The sequence below is a fragment of the Aspergillus ibericus genome (assembly GCF_003184845.1).
Source record: "Aspergillus ibericus CBS 121593 unplaced genomic scaffold BO80scaffold_41, whole genome shotgun sequence".
Taxonomy (NCBI): domain Eukaryota; kingdom Fungi; phylum Ascomycota; class Eurotiomycetes; order Eurotiales; family Aspergillaceae; genus Aspergillus; species Aspergillus ibericus.
In genome coordinates this window covers 255073-273135 of record NW_020292139.1, presented here as the reverse complement: position 1 = coordinate 273135, position 18063 = coordinate 255073, and the positions used below count along the sequence as shown (strand labels likewise).

At 54.7% G+C, this 18063-nt stretch overlaps 6 protein-coding genes across 6 annotated transcripts; 4 read left to right on the top strand and 2 right to left on the bottom strand.

Annotated features, from left to right (window-relative positions):
* Nucleotides 1-213: 213 nt before the first annotated feature.
* BO80DRAFT_504504 (putative ATP-dependent permease ADP1) lies at nucleotides 214-4215 on the top strand. Its single transcript, XM_025724430.1, has 3 exons — nucleotides 214-2133; nucleotides 2187-3599; nucleotides 3657-4215. Exons 1-3 carry the CDS (start codon nucleotides 505-507, stop codon nucleotides 3891-3893), a joined length of 3279 nt encoding a protein of 1092 aa, XP_025572188.1. The 5' UTR covers nucleotides 214-504; the 3' UTR covers nucleotides 3894-4215.
* A 464-nt stretch (nucleotides 4216-4679) lies between these two features.
* Nucleotides 4680-6066, top strand: BO80DRAFT_496033 (cornichon family protein). The gene is made up of 4 exons (XM_025723995.1): nucleotides 4680-4993; nucleotides 5139-5294; nucleotides 5371-5437; nucleotides 5500-6066. The coding sequence occupies exons 1-4, from the start codon at nucleotides 4893-4895 to the stop codon at nucleotides 5590-5592; spliced, it is 417 nt and encodes a 138-aa protein (XP_025572187.1). The 5' UTR covers nucleotides 4680-4892; the 3' UTR covers nucleotides 5593-6066.
* A 161-nt stretch (nucleotides 6067-6227) lies between these two features.
* On the top strand, nucleotides 6228-8236 carry BO80DRAFT_496032 (WD40 repeat domain-containing protein). Its single transcript, XM_025723994.1, has 2 exons — nucleotides 6228-6423; nucleotides 6512-8236. Exons 1-2 carry the CDS (start codon nucleotides 6298-6300, stop codon nucleotides 8144-8146), a joined length of 1761 nt encoding a protein of 586 aa, XP_025572186.1. The 5' UTR covers nucleotides 6228-6297; the 3' UTR covers nucleotides 8147-8236.
* A 136-nt stretch (nucleotides 8237-8372) lies between these two features.
* Nucleotides 8373-12047, bottom strand: BO80DRAFT_427922 (EF hand domain protein). The gene has a single exon (XM_025720133.1). The coding sequence runs from the start codon at nucleotides 11878-11880 to the stop codon at nucleotides 8461-8463; it is 3420 nt and encodes a 1139-aa protein (XP_025572185.1). The 5' UTR covers nucleotides 11881-12047; the 3' UTR covers nucleotides 8373-8460.
* A 482-nt stretch (nucleotides 12048-12529) lies between these two features.
* On the bottom strand, nucleotides 12530-14877 carry BO80DRAFT_413897 (inorganic phosphate transporter). The gene is made up of 7 exons (XM_025718079.1): nucleotides 14653-14877; nucleotides 14479-14589; nucleotides 14081-14433; nucleotides 13090-14009; nucleotides 13014-13036; nucleotides 12788-12957; nucleotides 12530-12724 (listed from the first exon to the last, which is right to left on the bottom strand). The coding sequence occupies exons 1-7, from the start codon at nucleotides 14722-14724 to the stop codon at nucleotides 12541-12543; spliced, it is 1833 nt and encodes a 610-aa protein (XP_025572184.1). The 5' UTR covers nucleotides 14725-14877; the 3' UTR covers nucleotides 12530-12540.
* A 744-nt stretch (nucleotides 14878-15621) lies between these two features.
* BO80DRAFT_388894 (uncharacterized protein) lies at nucleotides 15622-18039 on the top strand (the record flags this gene model as incomplete). The annotated part of the gene is made up of 6 exons (XM_025717096.1): nucleotides 15622-16112; nucleotides 16172-16957; nucleotides 17023-17351; nucleotides 17413-17622; nucleotides 17672-17878; nucleotides 17929-18039. 6 exons carry the CDS (start codon nucleotides 15625-15627, stop codon nucleotides 17979-17981), a joined length of 2073 nt encoding a protein of 690 aa, XP_025572183.1. The 3' UTR covers nucleotides 17982-18039.
* Between the last annotated feature and the right edge of the window lie 24 nt (nucleotides 18040-18063).

Genomic DNA, 18063 nt, shown 5'->3' with positions numbered 1-18063 from the left:
ATACCACTAGCCATGGGGTCATCCCAGTCGATATCCACTCCATCTGTAGGCACTAGCGTACTCCGTAGCTACTCCGTGGGCCGGTAGGTACCCGACGATACCACGTCGTGCCGGGCCATCATTGGTGGGTGCCCCAGGCTGTCAGGCCACCGATTGGCGCTTCTCCGCCCTCGTCATCGCCTCAACCGGTTTCCCTTCCAACCTCCTCGTCCTCCTCTCGCTCCCCAACCCACTCTTACCGCTCCTTTGCTTGTCCTTTGGTTGTTATCTCCGTCGGTACAATCATTGGGTGGAAATCGCATCTTCCTCAATCTACGAGGAGAGTCTTCAGTCCTCCTATCTCCCCCTTCCAGATGTTCTATTCTTCCTCTTGATTCTTTGGCGTCCGTCGTCGTCGCTGCTTACTCCGCACCGGTTCTCTCCTCGGTCCGATAGCCTGCCACGCTGCCAGCCCGCCAGCTACGTACCCAAGTGTGAGGGTAACTCCCACACTTTCAGCACAGCATGCGGCTGCGGTCTTCGCTTCAGCTATCCCTAGCTCTCGGTCTCTCATTTTCGGTCTCTACCGTTGCAGCACGGAGTAACTACTCCGAGGCCGACCTCCTACCTCCGCTCTTCTCCGCACTCGACGATCGTCCAGATGGTTGCCCACCGTGCTTTAATTGCCAACTAGACGCTTTTCAGTGTGCCCAGTTCGCTTCGTGTGACAAATTCACCGGAAAATGTGTCTGTCCTCCAGGATTTGGTGGCGATGATTGCGCGCAGCCTCTGTGTGGGTCGCTGGCCGACGGTCACCAGAGGTCCCCTCGCCAGGGCGATCAGTGCTCCTGCAGAGATGGCTGGGAAGGACTCAACTGTAACGTCTGCCAAACCGATGATGCTTGCAGTGCGATAATGCCAGAAGGCGAAGGAGGAGTTTGCTACAAACAGGGTGTGACTGTCAAAGAGAACTTCCAGATGTGCGATGTGACCAATCGCAAGATCCTTGATCAGCTTAAAGATCGCAAGCCGCAGGTGACTTTCTCCTGTGAGGCGGAAGATCAGACCTGCAACTTCCAGTTTTGGGTGGGTCGGGTTGAATCGTTCTATTGTGGGTTGGATACGTGTCAGTGGGAGTTGGAGACCACCCATACCCAAAACAAAACCCGCTACACGTGTGAGAACATCAATTGCGAATGTATTCCAGGGCGCATGCTTTGTGGCGAAGAGGGCTCCATTGACATCGGTGACTTCCTCCGAGAGTCGATCGTGGGACCTGCTACGTTCACATCGTTGTCCACTGACGGAGGCAGCCCGGAAGATGGAAGCAAGTTTCAGGAGCCCGCCATGGACGAATTGATTAAAGCTGTCTTTGGTGACAAGAGTATCACGTTGAATTGCGACTCCGGCGAGTGTCTGTATCGGACAGATGTCCCTGGATACACTCGCCCGGTCAAACAGATCAACACTCCTCTCATTGCCGGCGTCATCGCGGGATGTGCTCTCTTTGTCGTGGCTGTGATCTTGTCGGTTTGGTATCTGTCGCGCAGGTCATATGCCGGCCGCATTCAGTTGCCGCTTTCGGATGATGAGGACGACGAAGGAGCCAAGCTCCTGGCGGAGCATAGGCCAGCCGCCTTGGCTTGGGACAGCGTTTCGTATTACCTGAACGGGAAGGAAATTCTCAGTGGTATACAAGGCACTTCCCAGCCGGGTCAAATCACTGCTATTATGGGCGCCTCGGGTGCGGGAAAGACCACGTTTCTTGACATTCTCGCTCGGAAGAACAAGCGGGGTACGGTCCGTGGCGATTTCTACGTCAATGGCGAGAAGATCAACGACCATGACTTCAAGGCTATGATTGGTTTCGTTGACCAAGAAGACACTATGCTTCCCACTCTAACTGTGCACGAAACTATCTTGACGAGTGCGTTGCTCCGGTTGCCGAGAGACATGAGCCGAGCTGCGAAGGAGCAACGGGTGTTCGAGGTCGAAAGGCAACTTGGGATATACCATATCAAGGACCAGCTGATTGGATCTGAGGAAGGCAAGGGCCGGGGCATCTCTGGTGGTGAGAAGCGCCGAGTCGGAATTGCTTGCGAGTTGGTCACCAGCCCGAGCATCCTCTTCCTAGATGAGCCTACCAGTGGCTTGGTAAGTTTTCATTTAATCCTATTGGCAACAAATCGGGCTTACAAGCTGAACAGGACGCCTATAACGCTTTCAATGTGGTCGAATGTCTCGTGACATTGGCCAAAACCTATAACCGTACCGTCATTTTCACTATCCACCAACCACGCTCCAACATCGTTGCATTGTTCGACCGACTTATTCTCCTAGCTCAAGGAAAGACCGTTTATTCAGGCCCATTCTCCACGTGTCAACAATACTTTGATAACTCCGGTTACTCCTGTCCTCCCGGTTTCAACATCGCCGACTACCTCGTGGACCTCACGATGCACGCTAGTGTGACCCGCTCCCACCAAAACGAGTCTCCCTTGCTCGATGTGCGAGTGGATCCCCCCAAGACGGCCTCGAGCAGCCTGAGAGCTGTCAAGTCAGTTGCTAGCGCATCAAATGCCAGCTTTGAGGACAATAGCAGCAGCACTTTTGAGGCAAACCGACGCCCTAAGAGTAAGCGGCGTGTTTCCCTCAAGCAAAAACAGGATAGACAGCTCTACTCCCGCAAGAAGGACCCGGAAGCGCCACCCACCCCCAAGACAGATGAAGAAGATGTGCAGTTGGACAATGTTGCTGATAACACTCAGCAATGGCTCCGCCTTTCCCGTCAACCAGGCAGTGCCCCATCTCAGATTCTTGATGACCCGGACCAACTACCCCCAGTCGCCCCAGGCCAGACGGATCTGGACATTCTGGTCGCGAACTACGCAGGATCGGATATCGCGCGCTCCGTGCATGATGAGATCGTGGCGGCGATCCAAAATGCGCGTGCGGCTAATGGATTTGCTAACCCGGAGCTGGCGTCTGCTCCTACTGCGACTGGCAAGAGTTACGCTCGCATTGGCCTTCTACGACAATTCGTGATCCTATCGCAGCGAACCTGGCGTAATCTGTATCGGAACCCAATGCTGATGCTCACGCATTATGCCATCTCTATCCTTCTTGCCGTCCTGTGTGGTTACCTCTTCTACGGGCTGACCGATGACATCAAGGGTTTTCAGAATCGGTTGGGTCTGTTCTTCTTCATTCTCGCGTTGTTCGGATTTAGCACGCTTACGAGTCTGACGGTATTCTCCGGGGAGCGACTCCTTTTCGTACGCGAGCGGGCCAATGGCTACTACCACCCAATTACCTACTTTGCGGCCAAGGTGGTGTTTGACATTGTGCCCCTCCGGCTCCTCCCCCCGATTATCATGGGTATCATTGTGTATCCCATGACCGGCTTGATCCCGGCTTGGGGCGAGTTCTTCCGTTTTATTTTGGTACTCGTTCTCTTCAACCTGGCCGCAGCCAATATCTGCTTGTTCATCGGCATTATCTTCCGGGATGGAGGCGTGGCCAACTTGATCGGGAGCCTGGTGATGTTGTTCAGTCTGCTCTTCGCTGGTCTCCTGCTCAACCACGATGCCATCCCCAAGTCTGCCTTGTGGCTGCAAACTGTGAGTTTCGACGAATTCTGTTCCTAGACACCAGATCAATTGCTGACTCCCTCCTAGCTTTCCATCTTCCACTATGGCTTCGAGGCCTTGATCGTCAATGAAGTGACTTATCTGACTTTGATTGATCACAAATACGGCCTGGACATTGAAGTGCCCGGCGCATCCATCCTAAGTGCCTTCGGGTTTGATACTTTGGCTCTGTGGAAGGATGTCATTGGACTGGCCATCATCTCGGGTGCATTCATTGTTATCGCTTATGGTGCGATGCATATCCTGCTGGTTGAGAAGCGGTGATAACTCGATATACGTGTCGGTGGCCATCTACGGCTGTGGCACTTGATTTTGTTCCATTATACACTGGTTACTTTTGCTGGTTAATGGGCTATGGTTGTTTTTGTATTGGGACTGTAACTTGTTGATGAGCCTGCTGATGAGACGCTTTCATTCTGTTATCTGCTGTTTCTTCTTTTCTCCTGCTTCAAATTCATGACGATGTCAGCTAGCTAATGACAGGTTACCTGTGTAAATAGAGGTCAATTCATTGATGACGCTGCTAGCGAGGTTATCATGCCGGTCTTCGGGCGGGCCAGTAGAAGCCGCCCGATGCGGATGGAAGCACGTGTTTCTCCACGTCATCGACGTCTGCGAAGCGCTGGCAAGGTTGCTAAATCATCCTGCACCTTTTCTCAGGGCCAGAGACGGCCGCTGTCTTGTATAATATGTGACCGCCGTCCTACCCTTGCTTCCGCAGCCCGCTCGCGTGATTGAGCTGCCGGGGTGGTGACTGGTAGTGGTGGTCTGCTGCCCGTGCGATATCCGGACCGCGGCCGAGCGTCAACTAGCGACTGGTCCACCAACACTGGTTGACCTAGCTATTTCATCTGGACACATGGTCTTTTCTGCCACTTGAGGCGTATCCGGGGGAGGTGTGAGAGACGTCGACACAGATAGTAGCGACGACCTGCGTTAAGTGTAAACAGTAAACTGTAAGCTGTAAACTGTCGGAACTGGAAGATCTCCACTGCCATCAGATCGCGGGACTCCCCAGAACCACCCGAACAAACCTCAGCCTCACCGCCTGCCAGCTCCAATCGCGGCTTTCCCCCATCGGTTCGAGTCCACAATCGCTCCAACTTCCTTCGCCTTCACTGCTCACCTGTGCTCCTTCTCCTCTGCTACCCTGAGTTCTATCCCTGTCCTGAGCCCGGCCGTCTCTCCGCTCTCCTCTACGCTCCCGCTTGTTCGATCGCACCTCTCGGGTCTTTTGATCCTCTCTTTTTCTTCCTGCCCACAATGTCTGGCGAAGCCTGGCTCTATCTGCTGGCGGTGTTGATCAACGCCGTCAACCTGTTCCTGCAGGTCTTCTTTACGATCATGTACAGTGATTTGGAATGGTATGGCCTGGTCGTACCTATGCGTCATTGTCTGCTGCTGTCCGGTGCTGGCACGAGCTCCCCGAAGCCGCGAGAGCTCGCCGTGTGGTTGCGACAGCACAGCATGATGAAACCAAGCATGAGCTAATCCGGTTCACTCCCGCAGTGACTACATCAACCCCATCGACCTCTGCAACCGCCTTAACGCCTACATTGTTCCCGAGGCCGCCGTTCATGCATTCCTGACCTTCCTGTTCATCATCAATGGCTACTGGGTTGCCATCGTCCTTAACCTGCCTCTGTTGGCGTTCAATGCCAAGAAGTACGCTGCTCCCAGCTCCGCCGCGCAAGGCGGCTCGTACCGAGCATCCCAGCTAATCGGATGTCCCTTTCTGTAGGATCTATGAGAACCAGCACCTCCTGGATGCGACCGAGATTTTCCGCAAGCTGAACGTGCACAAGAAGGTTAGACCGCACCGTCTCCACTCTGCTCCGATCGCGGACCGCCCGCTGACGCGAAATTGCAGGAATCTTTCATCAAGCTGGGCTTCCACCTCCTGATGTTCTTCTTCTACCTCTACAGCATGATCGTCGCCTTGATCCGCGACGAGTCTCACTGACTTCGCGGCAAGGCGGAGCACGCAATGCGCAACGGCCGCTCGGGCTGAAGTGTCGCGTGGTGCGTTTGTCTTGACTTCTCCTTGGAGTGGGAAGATGGGACTGAGCATGGTTTTGCGAGTATCTGCCTCGCTGCTGCATCCCGGCACACTCGCGTCACAAGTCCCGGCTACTCCGCGCTGTAGCCGGCGTGCGGGCGCATGCAACAGACGAGACCTTGTATATGACGTGACTATGAAAGCATATCATTGATGACAGCGAACGCGTGTGGGGTCTCCAGATCTTGATGTTTTGGTTGGGCGATAGATGAGGTAATCGTAATCGCCTGGGGGCAGCGGAAGGCTGCTTGAGTTGTTTGTTTGTTTCGTGTTACTTACGTCCTTTGGGTTCTAATGTTGCCAAATTCCTGTTGATGTCTTCAATAATGTTGTTGTATATACCTCAGCGGTGTGACATGAAGAGCGTACGATACTTGGAACTGCGTAGACAGTAGGTCTCCATCAGCTGTGGTGAAGCGGCCAGACCCGGCCATGGCATCGATAGACTACCGGCATTATTCTGCGCGGGCGGCCTCTCCGCCTCCCGTAAAATTCCCGCGTCCAACCTCGCCGCGCCGATCGTCAAGCTTCAGCTTCGACTTCATTCTCGCCAGATCGGGGAAGTTCAGTTTGCTCCTCCTGCCCTGGTATTCGGGAATTGTGATTATCATGGCTTCATTACTCGGTGCTGGCTACGAGTCCAGTGATGATGACACGACCAAGCCGGCCACCCAGGTCCAACCTGCGGTGCCCTCAGCGACCAAGATTGTTGCGGCGCCAGAAGTGAACACAGAGGTTTGGTCCCCCAATTCATTATTGTCGCTGGCCACCTAGTCTTGTTTTCGCCAATTCATGATGCGCGGGATATCTAACAACCTTATAGGACCAGGCACACATGCAGATGATGCTCGCCAACACCTCATCCACCGCCCTGACTTACAACGCAACCTACGATGATCTCTCGCGGCCCTCTCAAGGCCCCGTCAACCCGTTCAAGCCCGCCGGACCAGCAAACGGCCTGAAGCGCAAGAATGTCCCAACCGGATATGCCGAAGAAGCAGCCATCAGTGAGGCGACTTTCGCCGCGCAACATCGTACCTTCGAGAGTCTGGGCTACACCCGCAATCCCGGTCTCCCGGGTCAGTTCATCGGCAATCTTGACAGCGCGGCTCATTTCGGTGGCCGGGACGTCATCCAAATGAAGCCCTCTAAAGAGGCCTCGGCAGCGCTCCGCGCGAAGCGCCAAAGGAAGGGTGACCCCAGCATCGTCGAAGGCGAGGGCGCCTACCTCGGCCCATGGGCGAAATACCAACAGGACGAACGTGCCTACGATGAAGAGGATGTGCTGGAGGAGCGCGAACTCGCCAGTGACGAGGAATACGTCGAGGTGGAGGAGGAAGAGGAAGATCTGGCCCCATCCAACATGCCCGCCATGAGCAAAGAATCGACCGACTACCAAGACGACACGGCCAAGGTCGAAACCACCGAATTCCACGGCAGCGAACAATTCGACTACCAGGGCCGCACCTACATGCACGTCCCCCAGGATCTGGACATCGACCTCCGCAAGGAGCCCGGCAGCACCAAGAACTTCATCCCCAAGAAACTCATCCACACCTGGAAATCACACACCAAAGCCATCACCTCGCTCCGCTTCATCCCCCGCTCCGGACACCTCCTCCTCTCGTCCGCCGCAGACGGCAAGGCCAAGATCTGGGACGCCTACCACTCACGCGAGCTCCTCCGCACCTTCTCCGGCCACTCCAAAGCCATCACGGACACCGACTTCCACCCAACCGGCACCACCTTCCTCACGGCCTCCTACGACCGCCAGATCAAGCTCTGGGACACCGAATACGGCAAATGTCTCGGCCGCTTCTCCACCGGCAAAACCCCCCACGTCATCCGCTTCAACCCCGGCGCCGAGCACTCCCACGAATTCCTGGCCGGTATGTCCGACAAAAAGATCGTCCAATTCGACACCCGCTCCGGCGACCTGGTCCAAGAATACGATCACCACCTGGCAGCCATCAACACCATCACCTTCGTCGACGACAACCGTCGCTTCATCTCCACCTCGGACGACAAATCCCTTCGCGCCTGGGAATACGGCATCCCCGTCCCCATCAAATTCATCGCCGAACCCTACATGTTCGCCCTCACCCGCGCCGCTCCCCACCCGAACGGCAAATACGTCGCCTTCCAATCCGGCGACAACCAAATCGTCGTCTACGGCGCCACCGACAAGTTCCGTCAAAACCGGAAGAAAAGTTTCCGGGGCCATAATAACGCCGGCTACGCTATCGATATTAAAATCTCCCCTGATGGTCAGTTCATCGCCTCCGGTGATAGCGGTGGTTATGTCTGTTTCTGGGATTGGAAGACCGGGAAGATGTATCATAAGATTTTGGCGGGTGGGAAGGAAGGTGGTGCGACGACGTGCTTGGATTGGCATCCGCAGGAAACGAGTAAGGTTGTTACGGGTGGGTTGGATGGGTTGATTAAGTATTGGGATTGAATGGGGGGTTCGTGTATGGGTATGTGTGGGATAGATAGTTAGCATTAGGTATATTATAAGACTGCGGTGCATTTTATGGGATAGTATTCTTTGATTGGTTGGTTGGGTGAGTGGGTGGGTGTATTGTAAGGAGTGCTTAGTAGTTATGCGGAGTGAGAAGTTACTACGGATTGCCTGAGGTATGATTGGTATTGACTGGATCCGAGTCATCATTTCTATTCCGTCACGCCTATTCACCTCCACACCCACACCCACCAGCTAATATACAAATTCACCCTTGGGACTGTGCAATAGAATAGACAATGGAGACTAGACTAGAAACTCGCCATTTCAATCCAACTCGCCACGAATGCCAACGTGCGGCCGCGATCCAGCGCCATGCGTTGCGCAAACTCGGTGAAGTTGAGCTTTGCTCCGCTGCCGCCGCGTTCCTTGGCCTCGCGTTCGATCTTCTCGAGGTAGGCGAGGTGGGCTAGCTTAGCCTTGGAAGGGGGACGCGGGGGACTGGCTCGTCGGGGGAGGGTGGGTGATGACGGGAGGGGTGGGATGGGGGAGGGGGAGAGCTTTGGGGCAGTGGCTTCGGCTTCGGGGGAGGAGATTGAGGGGGAAGTCGGGACGGGGAAGGAGGTGGTGCCGCTAGGATCGAGACGGAGTTCGGCTGGGAGTTGAGGGGATTGTGGAGGGCCTTCGTCGTCGTCGAAGGCCAGGTGGGTGGACGAGGGGGGACTGGATAGGATGGGTTCGGGGTCCTCGCGGCTTTCGTCGCATTCGTCCTCATTGGGTCGGTGGTGGGGGAGGGTGGGATCGTAGTAGGAGGAGATAGAATGAGGGAGGGATACGTCGTCGTCCTCGAAGGTGGAAGCGTGGGAGGAGGGCGAGGTGGGGAGGATGGGAGACATCATGCGGCGGAGAAGGTCATGGTCATGGCCGGAAGATGGGGCGAGGATGGCCGCCTCTGCTTCAGCTTCGATCTCCTCGGGCACGCCGAGATAGACAACGTCGTCGTTGGGTAGGCCCAAGTCTGGGCTGGGAGGTGGAAGCACCGGGCCGTCCTGGACAGGCTCGAGAGGCGGGCTGCGGACGGAATATCCAGCCCGACTGAGCAGTTCGTCCAGCGGCCGGTCGCGCAATGGGTTGACCATAGAGGTTTCGGGCAGCTCATCCGCTTCGTCGGGTGACGGCCGGTCCTCTTGGGGAACTTGCGTGCCGGATTCCAATCGTTGGATCTCGTGCGCCCACATCTTGCGCTCGGCGCGCGATCGGAAGGCCTCCATGAGCAGATCCTCCTTCGGCTTGAAGAGGAGGTCGAGCAGCTCGTTGAACCCTTGCTGCGTGACCTGGTAGAGAATCTCTTTGCCCACGTCTCTCTCGACCTCGGGAATCTCGAATCCACCCCATCGCTCACCCACCAGGATGCTGCGAGATGAGGTGGACGGGTTGGACCGCACGTCATAGTCATCGGTGAGATCGTCCTGGAACCGCACCTTGGAGGAGGAGCGAGAGCGGGGAGACGGCGGGTGAGACTCGGGCTGGGGTTCATCGACTTCATCCTCATCTTCATCCTCTGTCAGGCCACCCACGTCCATGTCGCTATGGTAGCCCTGGGGAACAGTCGCGCCGTCTTCCTCGTCGGTGTAGAACCTGCGGCGCTGCCAGCGCTCGTGGATCCCGGTACTGCGAGCCATGTGCACGCGGAGTTGGTCCTGCTCGCACATTCTATTATAGACCGCTGCGCCAACGCGGTCCCTATCGGCAGGGTCGGTGATGTCGTTTATCGGCACGAAAGACCCAAGTGCGTCCACAATATCGTGGTCGCGAACTTGCCCCTCCGGCGGCGGCCACCTGTCGCTGCCACCGGACGAGACGGAGGCGTCCTCAGGAGGGTTACTCGCGTCCTCACCGTTAACATCCCGTCTCGTATTGCTTCCTGATGCATGTGCCACGCCAGAGCCGGACGGAGTCTCCAAACGAGCTGCGGTCGGGAACATAGGCCGTATGCGGTCGTACTGACTTCGAACCGCAGCGTCGCCCACCACCGAGTGTCGGTCCGCGGTATCAGTGCGGTCCGGTCGGACAATGCCTTCATTGTCCACGATCTCCAGGTCTCCGTCCTGATTCACCCGCTTGCCTTCCCCAGTTCTCGAAGCCTCCCCGGAGGGAATGCTGCCAGGAAAAGCCGAGCTGATCGGCTGGCTCCCCAGCACAACATCCCGCGCGCCGCCCTCCAGAAAGTCGTCTTCCATCCCAGCAACCATGTCCCGGGTCAACTCTCGACTCAGAGCGTAGTAGGCCCGGAACACTCGTAGAAAGTCCTTCCGTTCGATGTAGCCGTCGCCGTCAATGTCGTAACCACGGAACACGCGACGTAACCGCTCGTCGTTGCTCTTATTGTTGAGGCTGGCGATGCCTTTCAGGAACTCTTCAAATCCAATCAGCCCATCACTGTTGGTATCATAGAAGGCAAACATGCGATCGTAGATTAGGCTGGGCGCCGGTGGGCGGATGGACGTGTTCGGGACGAAACACCGGTCAAACGTCTTCCTGTCAATGGCCATATAGAGCTTATTCGGGTCGTCCTCCCACTCATGGTTGGCCAGGCACCGGAATTGGTCCCAAAGCGCATCCAACTCGGTGTTATCAAACCCGGTCTCTTTCATGAGGCGCTTGGCCAACGACCGAGACAAGTTGCGCGGCAGCATGGCGGGCTTCCCAGGATACCAGACCGGCTGCGACTGCCGGGGGTTGCCTAGGAATGGAGCGGGAATCCGGACCTTGTAGAACAGGTGTGTCTTGATATGCACACCCATTGCCTCGCACGTCTCACACAAATCATAGTCGATGCAGTTTGCGCATCGGTATCGAATTCCTTGGATGGGAATCGCCCCACAGCTATTGCACGTCACGCCTCGATGAATATAGCCATCGCGTCTGGCCTGATCCTCTGCAATATGATAGAGCAGATTGAGCAAATTCTGCCCCTCTCTCGTCGGCGGGCTCTCATTTTGGCCTTCCCTCCACGAAAACACACTTTGATCATCCACCACCGTCTCCCCACCATCCATATTCTGCGCCGGCGACGACTCTTCCGGAAACGTAGACGTAGACAATGTGACTCTCTCCCCGTTCTGCCGGCGCCGTCTCAGCTCCTCCCCATAGTTATTATCCTCATTAAACCGCACCAGGGCCCTCTCGATTCCGGCCCGCGAAATCCCTCGCCGCTGAAGCTGTTCGATCAAGTAATCTCGTTCCGGCGTACCCTCCTCCAACGTATGCGCGGGTGGAAAGTCCAGCGCCAAGAATGATTCCAGGAACGTATCTTCCATCATTTCGCGCATCCGCTCCGCATGGTCTTGGGGCACACCCACTTCCTCCATGAGCTGATCCCGCGTGGCGAGCAACGACGGAAGGAGTCCACTCTCCACGCGCCTGCCATCTTCGGTTTCTATGCGAAATGTCCCGTAAACACCGTTTTGACGCTCGAGTTGCTCCAGGTGTGCGATGGCTCGCGACGATGGCGTGTCCGCGGCGGCAGCATTGGCGGATTCGGACTCGCCTCTTCGTCGCTGGCGGCGGACGGCTCTGCGGCGGCGGAGGGGAGTCTGAGAAGTTGAGCTGGATGAGGAAAAGAATTGGTTGTGGATGTAAACTATTGCGTAGGCGGCTACCACGCCGGAGAGCAGGTAGAGGATGGGGCGATTTCGTGACAGCGCCGGCCGTGGGTGGGTGTCCGGCATGGCGGGCAACAACTGAATGTGACAGCTAGGCAGATGGGGTCATTCTTGTAGGAACGCCTTAGAATGGGCGAGTGGAAGCCTTCAGAAGCTGGACGGGCTGTTGATTTTCAAAGGGTGGCAGCTTGACGCAATTCCACGAGGCCAGTCTTGCGGGCTGAGAGTTGGGGATCCGGGGAAGTTGGTGGTTGCAGTGCAGCAGAACAACTGAACAAGCAAGCCATGACCGCCTCCGCAGCGACCCTCGCTTTCCGCCGACATTTGCTCTCCTCTCCTCTCCTCTCCTCCCCCTCTTTCCCTACGCAACTTGGCTTCCCTCTTCAAGTCGAGGCATCTGTTTGTAAATATCATCATCTACCAATTACCTCAATGGTTGAGTCTGACTGTCTGCACCAGTACTAATGTTGATCAACGGTTTCGCAGGTGTCGCTTATATATCCTGGGCACAAGCAGCAAGGCTAAATACTATTGGAAACATCGCTAAGGAGCATTTCACAACTTGGAAGAATTGTTTCAGATTATGGCCTCAATATCATGCTAAAAATATCCTCAAATGCTAATGATGTTTATCGTGCAAATATCGAACAGAACCTGGTTCTCTACTCAACTATGTCACGGAAATTAGAAAGATGAAAATAATACCTCTATCGTTCCTTTACTGACTCAAGAATCAATGTCGGCGTATTCACTGGAACTGTCGCCAGCTCGGAGCCCGAGGGGAATGTCTTCAATGTCAGGCTCCATCTCCGCTGCAATCTGCTCAAGGGACTTGTTGTTTCCCTGGGAGTCTCTCGTGTCGGGAATCCAGTACGTTGTGATGAGACCCATAAGCATGAAAAATGCAAGACTACCAGGTTTGAGTCAACAACAGACATAGACCCATGGACACGGGCAGCAGACGATGACTTACCACAAGAGAGCATAACCTAGCCAATTTGGAACATGTGCCCAACCTGCTTGAGGCCCGAAACTCACGTACCCCAGAAAGCATTGTGCAATTATGGAACCCAATTTGCCCGATGCTGCGGCAATGCCATGGCATGTGGAACGGAATCGGGTGGGAAAGAGCTCGGCGGGGATCTGCAAACATCAGTTCACGAATATCACGACATGGGCTACAGGATGCAGGCGCATACGATATAGGTTGTGGTGTTTGGTCCTATCATCATGATCAGTTGTCTCCTTTCCCCACATGGAATAGCAGCGACTAACCAAAGTTGAAGAAGATCTGTGTCAACAGATAGAGGACTACCAGAGCGGAAGAATTGCCATCGGTGCTCAGATAGTGGAATGCCGCTCCAATGATTATATTGAGAATCAAGAGCCAACAAAACCCAATGAACTGCAGGGTTCGCCGGCCGATCCGGTCGATGACTAGGATGGCGATGACGCTGCCCACGATTGCTCCGGATGAGACGACCACTATGCTTTGGTATGACATCCGCAAAAAGTACTGATATATTCCGACTGGTTTGGCACTCGAGGCGCTACCGGACCAAATTACGTTGATGACGTCCGCATTCATCAGGCCTAGCCCGTAGAAGGGCAAGTCGAGACAGAACCAGCACAAGGAAGTAGCCATAAGGATGCGCAGATTATGTCCGCGCCGCAGAAAACGTTTGAAATCTGACCATCGACTTGCTGGAATGATTGACTTACACTCACGATCTACCGTCTGTGATTGATGAGACGATACTGGTGACAAGATACGGCCTTCCTCGACATGGGAGGACCTGTGCGTAGACTCGAGCTGCTCATGCGACTCCTGACCGACGCTCAAGCTAGATGTCTGTGAAGGATTTCCTTGCTGATAGAACTGAGAGACATCGGCAACAGCTTGCAGGGTATTCTGCAACACATCGACGGTATACCTTGGTGACTCAATGATGGTTAACCGGAACCAGAGTGCGATGAAGGCAGGCACCGCTCCGAGGCCGACAATAAGCCGCCAAATCTTGTCAATATCACGGGCACAACTGATATCGCAATCCACATTGCTAGGGTCATCTGGTAAGCTGTGACGGAATCCAGCAACGGCAATGAGAGCGACCAAAGCTGCTGCTGCCTCCCCGATAGACTGACAGAAGAAGACTGCTGCCAGCATTCGGCCCCTGATGCGGGTTGGTGCAAATCTATCTCAGATGGGGGCATTAGCCGCGAACTTCTCTGACCAACACAGGCCGGGAGATGGGTGAATACGCACTCGGAACAGATTACGGCAGAAAGTGGATAGTCAGCTCCCACGCCCAGACCCATGAAGAAGCGCCAGAATAGAAGGACTCCAATCATGGACATGGAGTCATTCTTGCCCGAGGACGCCATAGCCATCCCAAGGGTGCTGAAAATCAGAATGATCAGCTCCAGTCCATACATCTTGCGGCGGCCCCAGATATCAGCCGCGATTCCAAAGATGAGCTGGCCGACCAACGCGCCTCCTAGAGTGACGATGCCGAGGGCTACCTCATAATTGTGCACGAGCGACGAAGCTGTACTGTTGACCTTGTCGTTCCAATAGACTACACTGAGCATCGGAGTCACCATATTCACCGAGAAGATCTGTCGAGTCAGTCATGGGAGGGGAGAAAGAGGACGTGCGCTTACGCAGTATGCGTCTGTGAAGAAACCGATGCCGGCAACCAGAACTACCCAGAGCCATTCCCTTCTGCGGGCATTTTCGAGTCGACTGATAACGAAGTCATGTCTTTGAGCGGGCTAGACAGCGAGTCAGTCCCACTAGTCAAGATTACTCGCCCAGGTGGTCATGTCGATGGTTACCGGGAGATGCTGGAAATTCTCATATTGCCCCCAGGGGTTTAGGAACAATCGGATCTTGAAGGGAGGGCCCATTTCCTTGAAGAGGCGCTGGTATTTCCAAGGAGGATACTTTGAACTTGTGCGGTTCCCCAGTCACTGCCAATAGATGGTCGCAATCTCCAGGTAACGAAGGGCACGATGGAAAAGCCACTCAATGATGCTCTTGACATCTTGTATGTAACCGCCTTTGTGATTTATCCTATCTACATGGGGGGGGGGCAGGGGTGTTCCCAGGCGTACGAGGCTGTGAGGCTGACGGCTGCGTTACTTCTTCCCGAGATGGGCAACCCGGGCATCGACAGGGGAGTACTAAATGCATCGAGCGGATTTAGCTCCGCGATCGAGGGCGATGTTACGCGAGTGCGATGCATTTGTCCGGCAGTAATTCTCCGAGTCCCACTGGAACGGGGTTCTGCAGCACGTTCCTGGATGGCTTCGGACCATTGGCCCAGGAGGTCAGACTAGACCCGGCGAACATGGCCGTGCTCCGCCACCACGCGGACTGGGCGTGAAGAATCGCTCGAGGTCCGATCCAGCCCCGTCGCCGCCCATGTGTCTGTCGTGTACGGAGGACTAGCGGTTCCTGAGCCTGGTGACTATGTACCCCTCAGCCTTGACTCATGACGGAAGCAGTCACCTGTCGATATCCCTCGGGCGTTCGAGCCGCAGGCTGCGAGAATGATAACGGCTGCGCAACTAGCCGATGAGGCGGAAGTTGTCCAACAGGAGGAGGCCAAGTACCACGCCTTAATCCTTGCACCTGAGCTGCTGGCCTTCTTGGGTCGGCCCCGTTATCAGCCTCCGTTGCTCACCAAGGGACAGTGTCATCCAAGTCGCACGACCCTTCTGCGCTTTCATGCTGAATGACCACCCACCCGGCAACTGACCCAATTGATACATGTCGTCATCCATTCCACCATGAGCTTCTTTCAGATGGGTCCTGGAGATCTCGTTACAGCTGCTAAAGCCATCTGGACGGTCTACGAGAGCATCGCGGGCGGCGCTGCGAAGGACTTTAACTCTTTCCTCGACGAGTTTCGTTCTATCAAAGATCTCCTAGAGAAGCTTGAAGAGGTAAAGGGCTCCACCTCCAATGATGGGGCGGATCTGGGGGCCTTTTATGATCAAACGCTCCGGGAATGTGCGAAGTTTGTGGAAACCCACAAAAAGCTCGCGCAAGACGAGGCTTTGACTGCAGGTGGTCACCGACATAGCCTGGGAACCAAGGTGTCCACATTGTTCGAGAAGAGCATCTGGCCTTTGGAACAGGATGAAGCCGAGAAGCTTCGTCGGAAACTGGAGCGCTGTCTGAAAATGGCAACCCTGAAGTCAACGGAAGAAACCCGAGGGATGGCCATTAAGATTATCCGGGAAGCAGAGCATGGGCGACTGGAGAACTTGGAGATGCTCAAATCTATCAAGTAGGGTGACTTGCGGGATATGCGCATTGTTCTATGGCTCCGAAGCTGACATCTTCCAGGACGATGACTGCCCAGATTTCCTCCCTTCTGCGGTGGTGTGTCCTCGAAGGCCCTACAGATGCCGATTCCTGGAACATGATGCACAATATGACCCATCTTCACTATCGATCGAGACCTGCCCTTCCTGAGCCTGGCCATGAGCTACGCATGATCCCCGAAGATGAGGAACTGTTCGTATTTGAGCGCCAGGGGAGCCTTGAGATATTAGATCGCATACGTGAGACTTCTGAGCGACTGGATAATTTGGTGCGGCGACTCAATCCGCATGACGCATCGGGCCGGAAGATGGAGCAGTGTCAACCTCCTGGTCGTGCATACACGCTGGAGAGTATGAGTGACGGAGCGCCGACGGTCGCCCCCGTGGCTGAACTTCTGCACCAAGCTAGCGATGATGTGCGCGCTGCATTGGAGATAGTAGGATATAAAGATGATTTTGTGCCCAGCCATGATTCTTCTCAGAAAGGCCACGACCTAGCTGGCCATCCTGGTTCCCAGAATATCAACGAAGCCGCCGAAGAATGGGAACAATTCCGCCAGTGGCTAGATTTCCAATTCAAGCACACCTTCAACACGATACCTGATGATCATGAGTCCCGAAATAGTATATCTAGGGTACAATCATCGTCTTTGCTCTCGTCGTCGCCAGAAACTGGCTTGCCGGGGATCTTCCTGTCGCGAACATCTACTCGTGAGTCTGATCTAGAATCGCAAGCATCACCTCTATATGGGCCGAGCGTGTTCATACCGGATCGGAGGGTTCAGCTCACTGAGCATCCGGTGCAGATGTAAGTCATTCTTACTGTGTTCCATCAGGTTCTAGGACCTTGTTTCCTGACTCTTTGTGCTCTAGAGAGTTTCCTCACCCCGATGTTGCTCACCGCACTGCATTCCGCAGTTTGACTTGCACCGTGACAGCTGTCTTCAACGCCCAAAATGAGCCGGAGGCGATTGAAGCAGTCGATATCCATAGTGGGGCCAAGGTGACACAAAAGATCCAGCCCTCTTCGCATCAGGTTCAGAGCTCAATGCTCCCTTACATGCCCAGCCGGCGCGTGTCCAGATCCTTTTCCGAAGACTATGTGATTTGGTTTCAAGGATCACATAGAACAAAGATTGAGGAGGAGCAGAGGCTAACGAGGTTGAGGATGGCACCAGTCTACCGGTGCCATGACCGTAAAGGTCAGTCCTTCGTTAGACAAATAACAGCAACAGGACACCTGGCTAACGGATAGGACTGCAGATTTCTATGATTTCCAGAAGGCCCTACTCAAGAGGCGAGTCATTCATTGTATTGACGTGAGGAACATATCCGTCAATACGGGGGAATACCACTGCAACTCCGCAGAGACCGTGCGGATCTTGGAGGATCCAATCACCAAAAGCCGGTCGCTCCTGTATTTTGCTTCATACCCTGGAACTGGTCGATGTGCGAAATTTGTCGATATGCAGGGTATGAAAATTGCTCCCTCAGAATAACCACAGACTGCTTACGCGTTCAGTAACTGAGTTTGGCAAACCCCATGCAAAGTCGAAGCACGTGAAGCTGCCTTACAACAGCATCTCGCGACGCAGTTCCATAGAAAGTGCCACTAGCGTTCTATCCCAGGAGTCACGGCATTCCATATCCTCGAAACACTCCCTTTCCACCTCGCCCGGATCAAGCAAAAGGGAAAAGTACCTAGAGTTCGAATTCTTCGAGGCTGCCGGTTAGTTCATCCGAACTGATACTCGTCCTTTACTAACAGCCCGTATACAGATTGCACCAAGTTTGTCAAAGCGTTGAGGGACGGAGAGGAGATTCTCAAATGAAGTTACTAGATTAATAATGCGAGTCACGAAACCTATAATATAATGTATATCAGTCCTGCCATGATTCCTTTCTTTTCGCGGT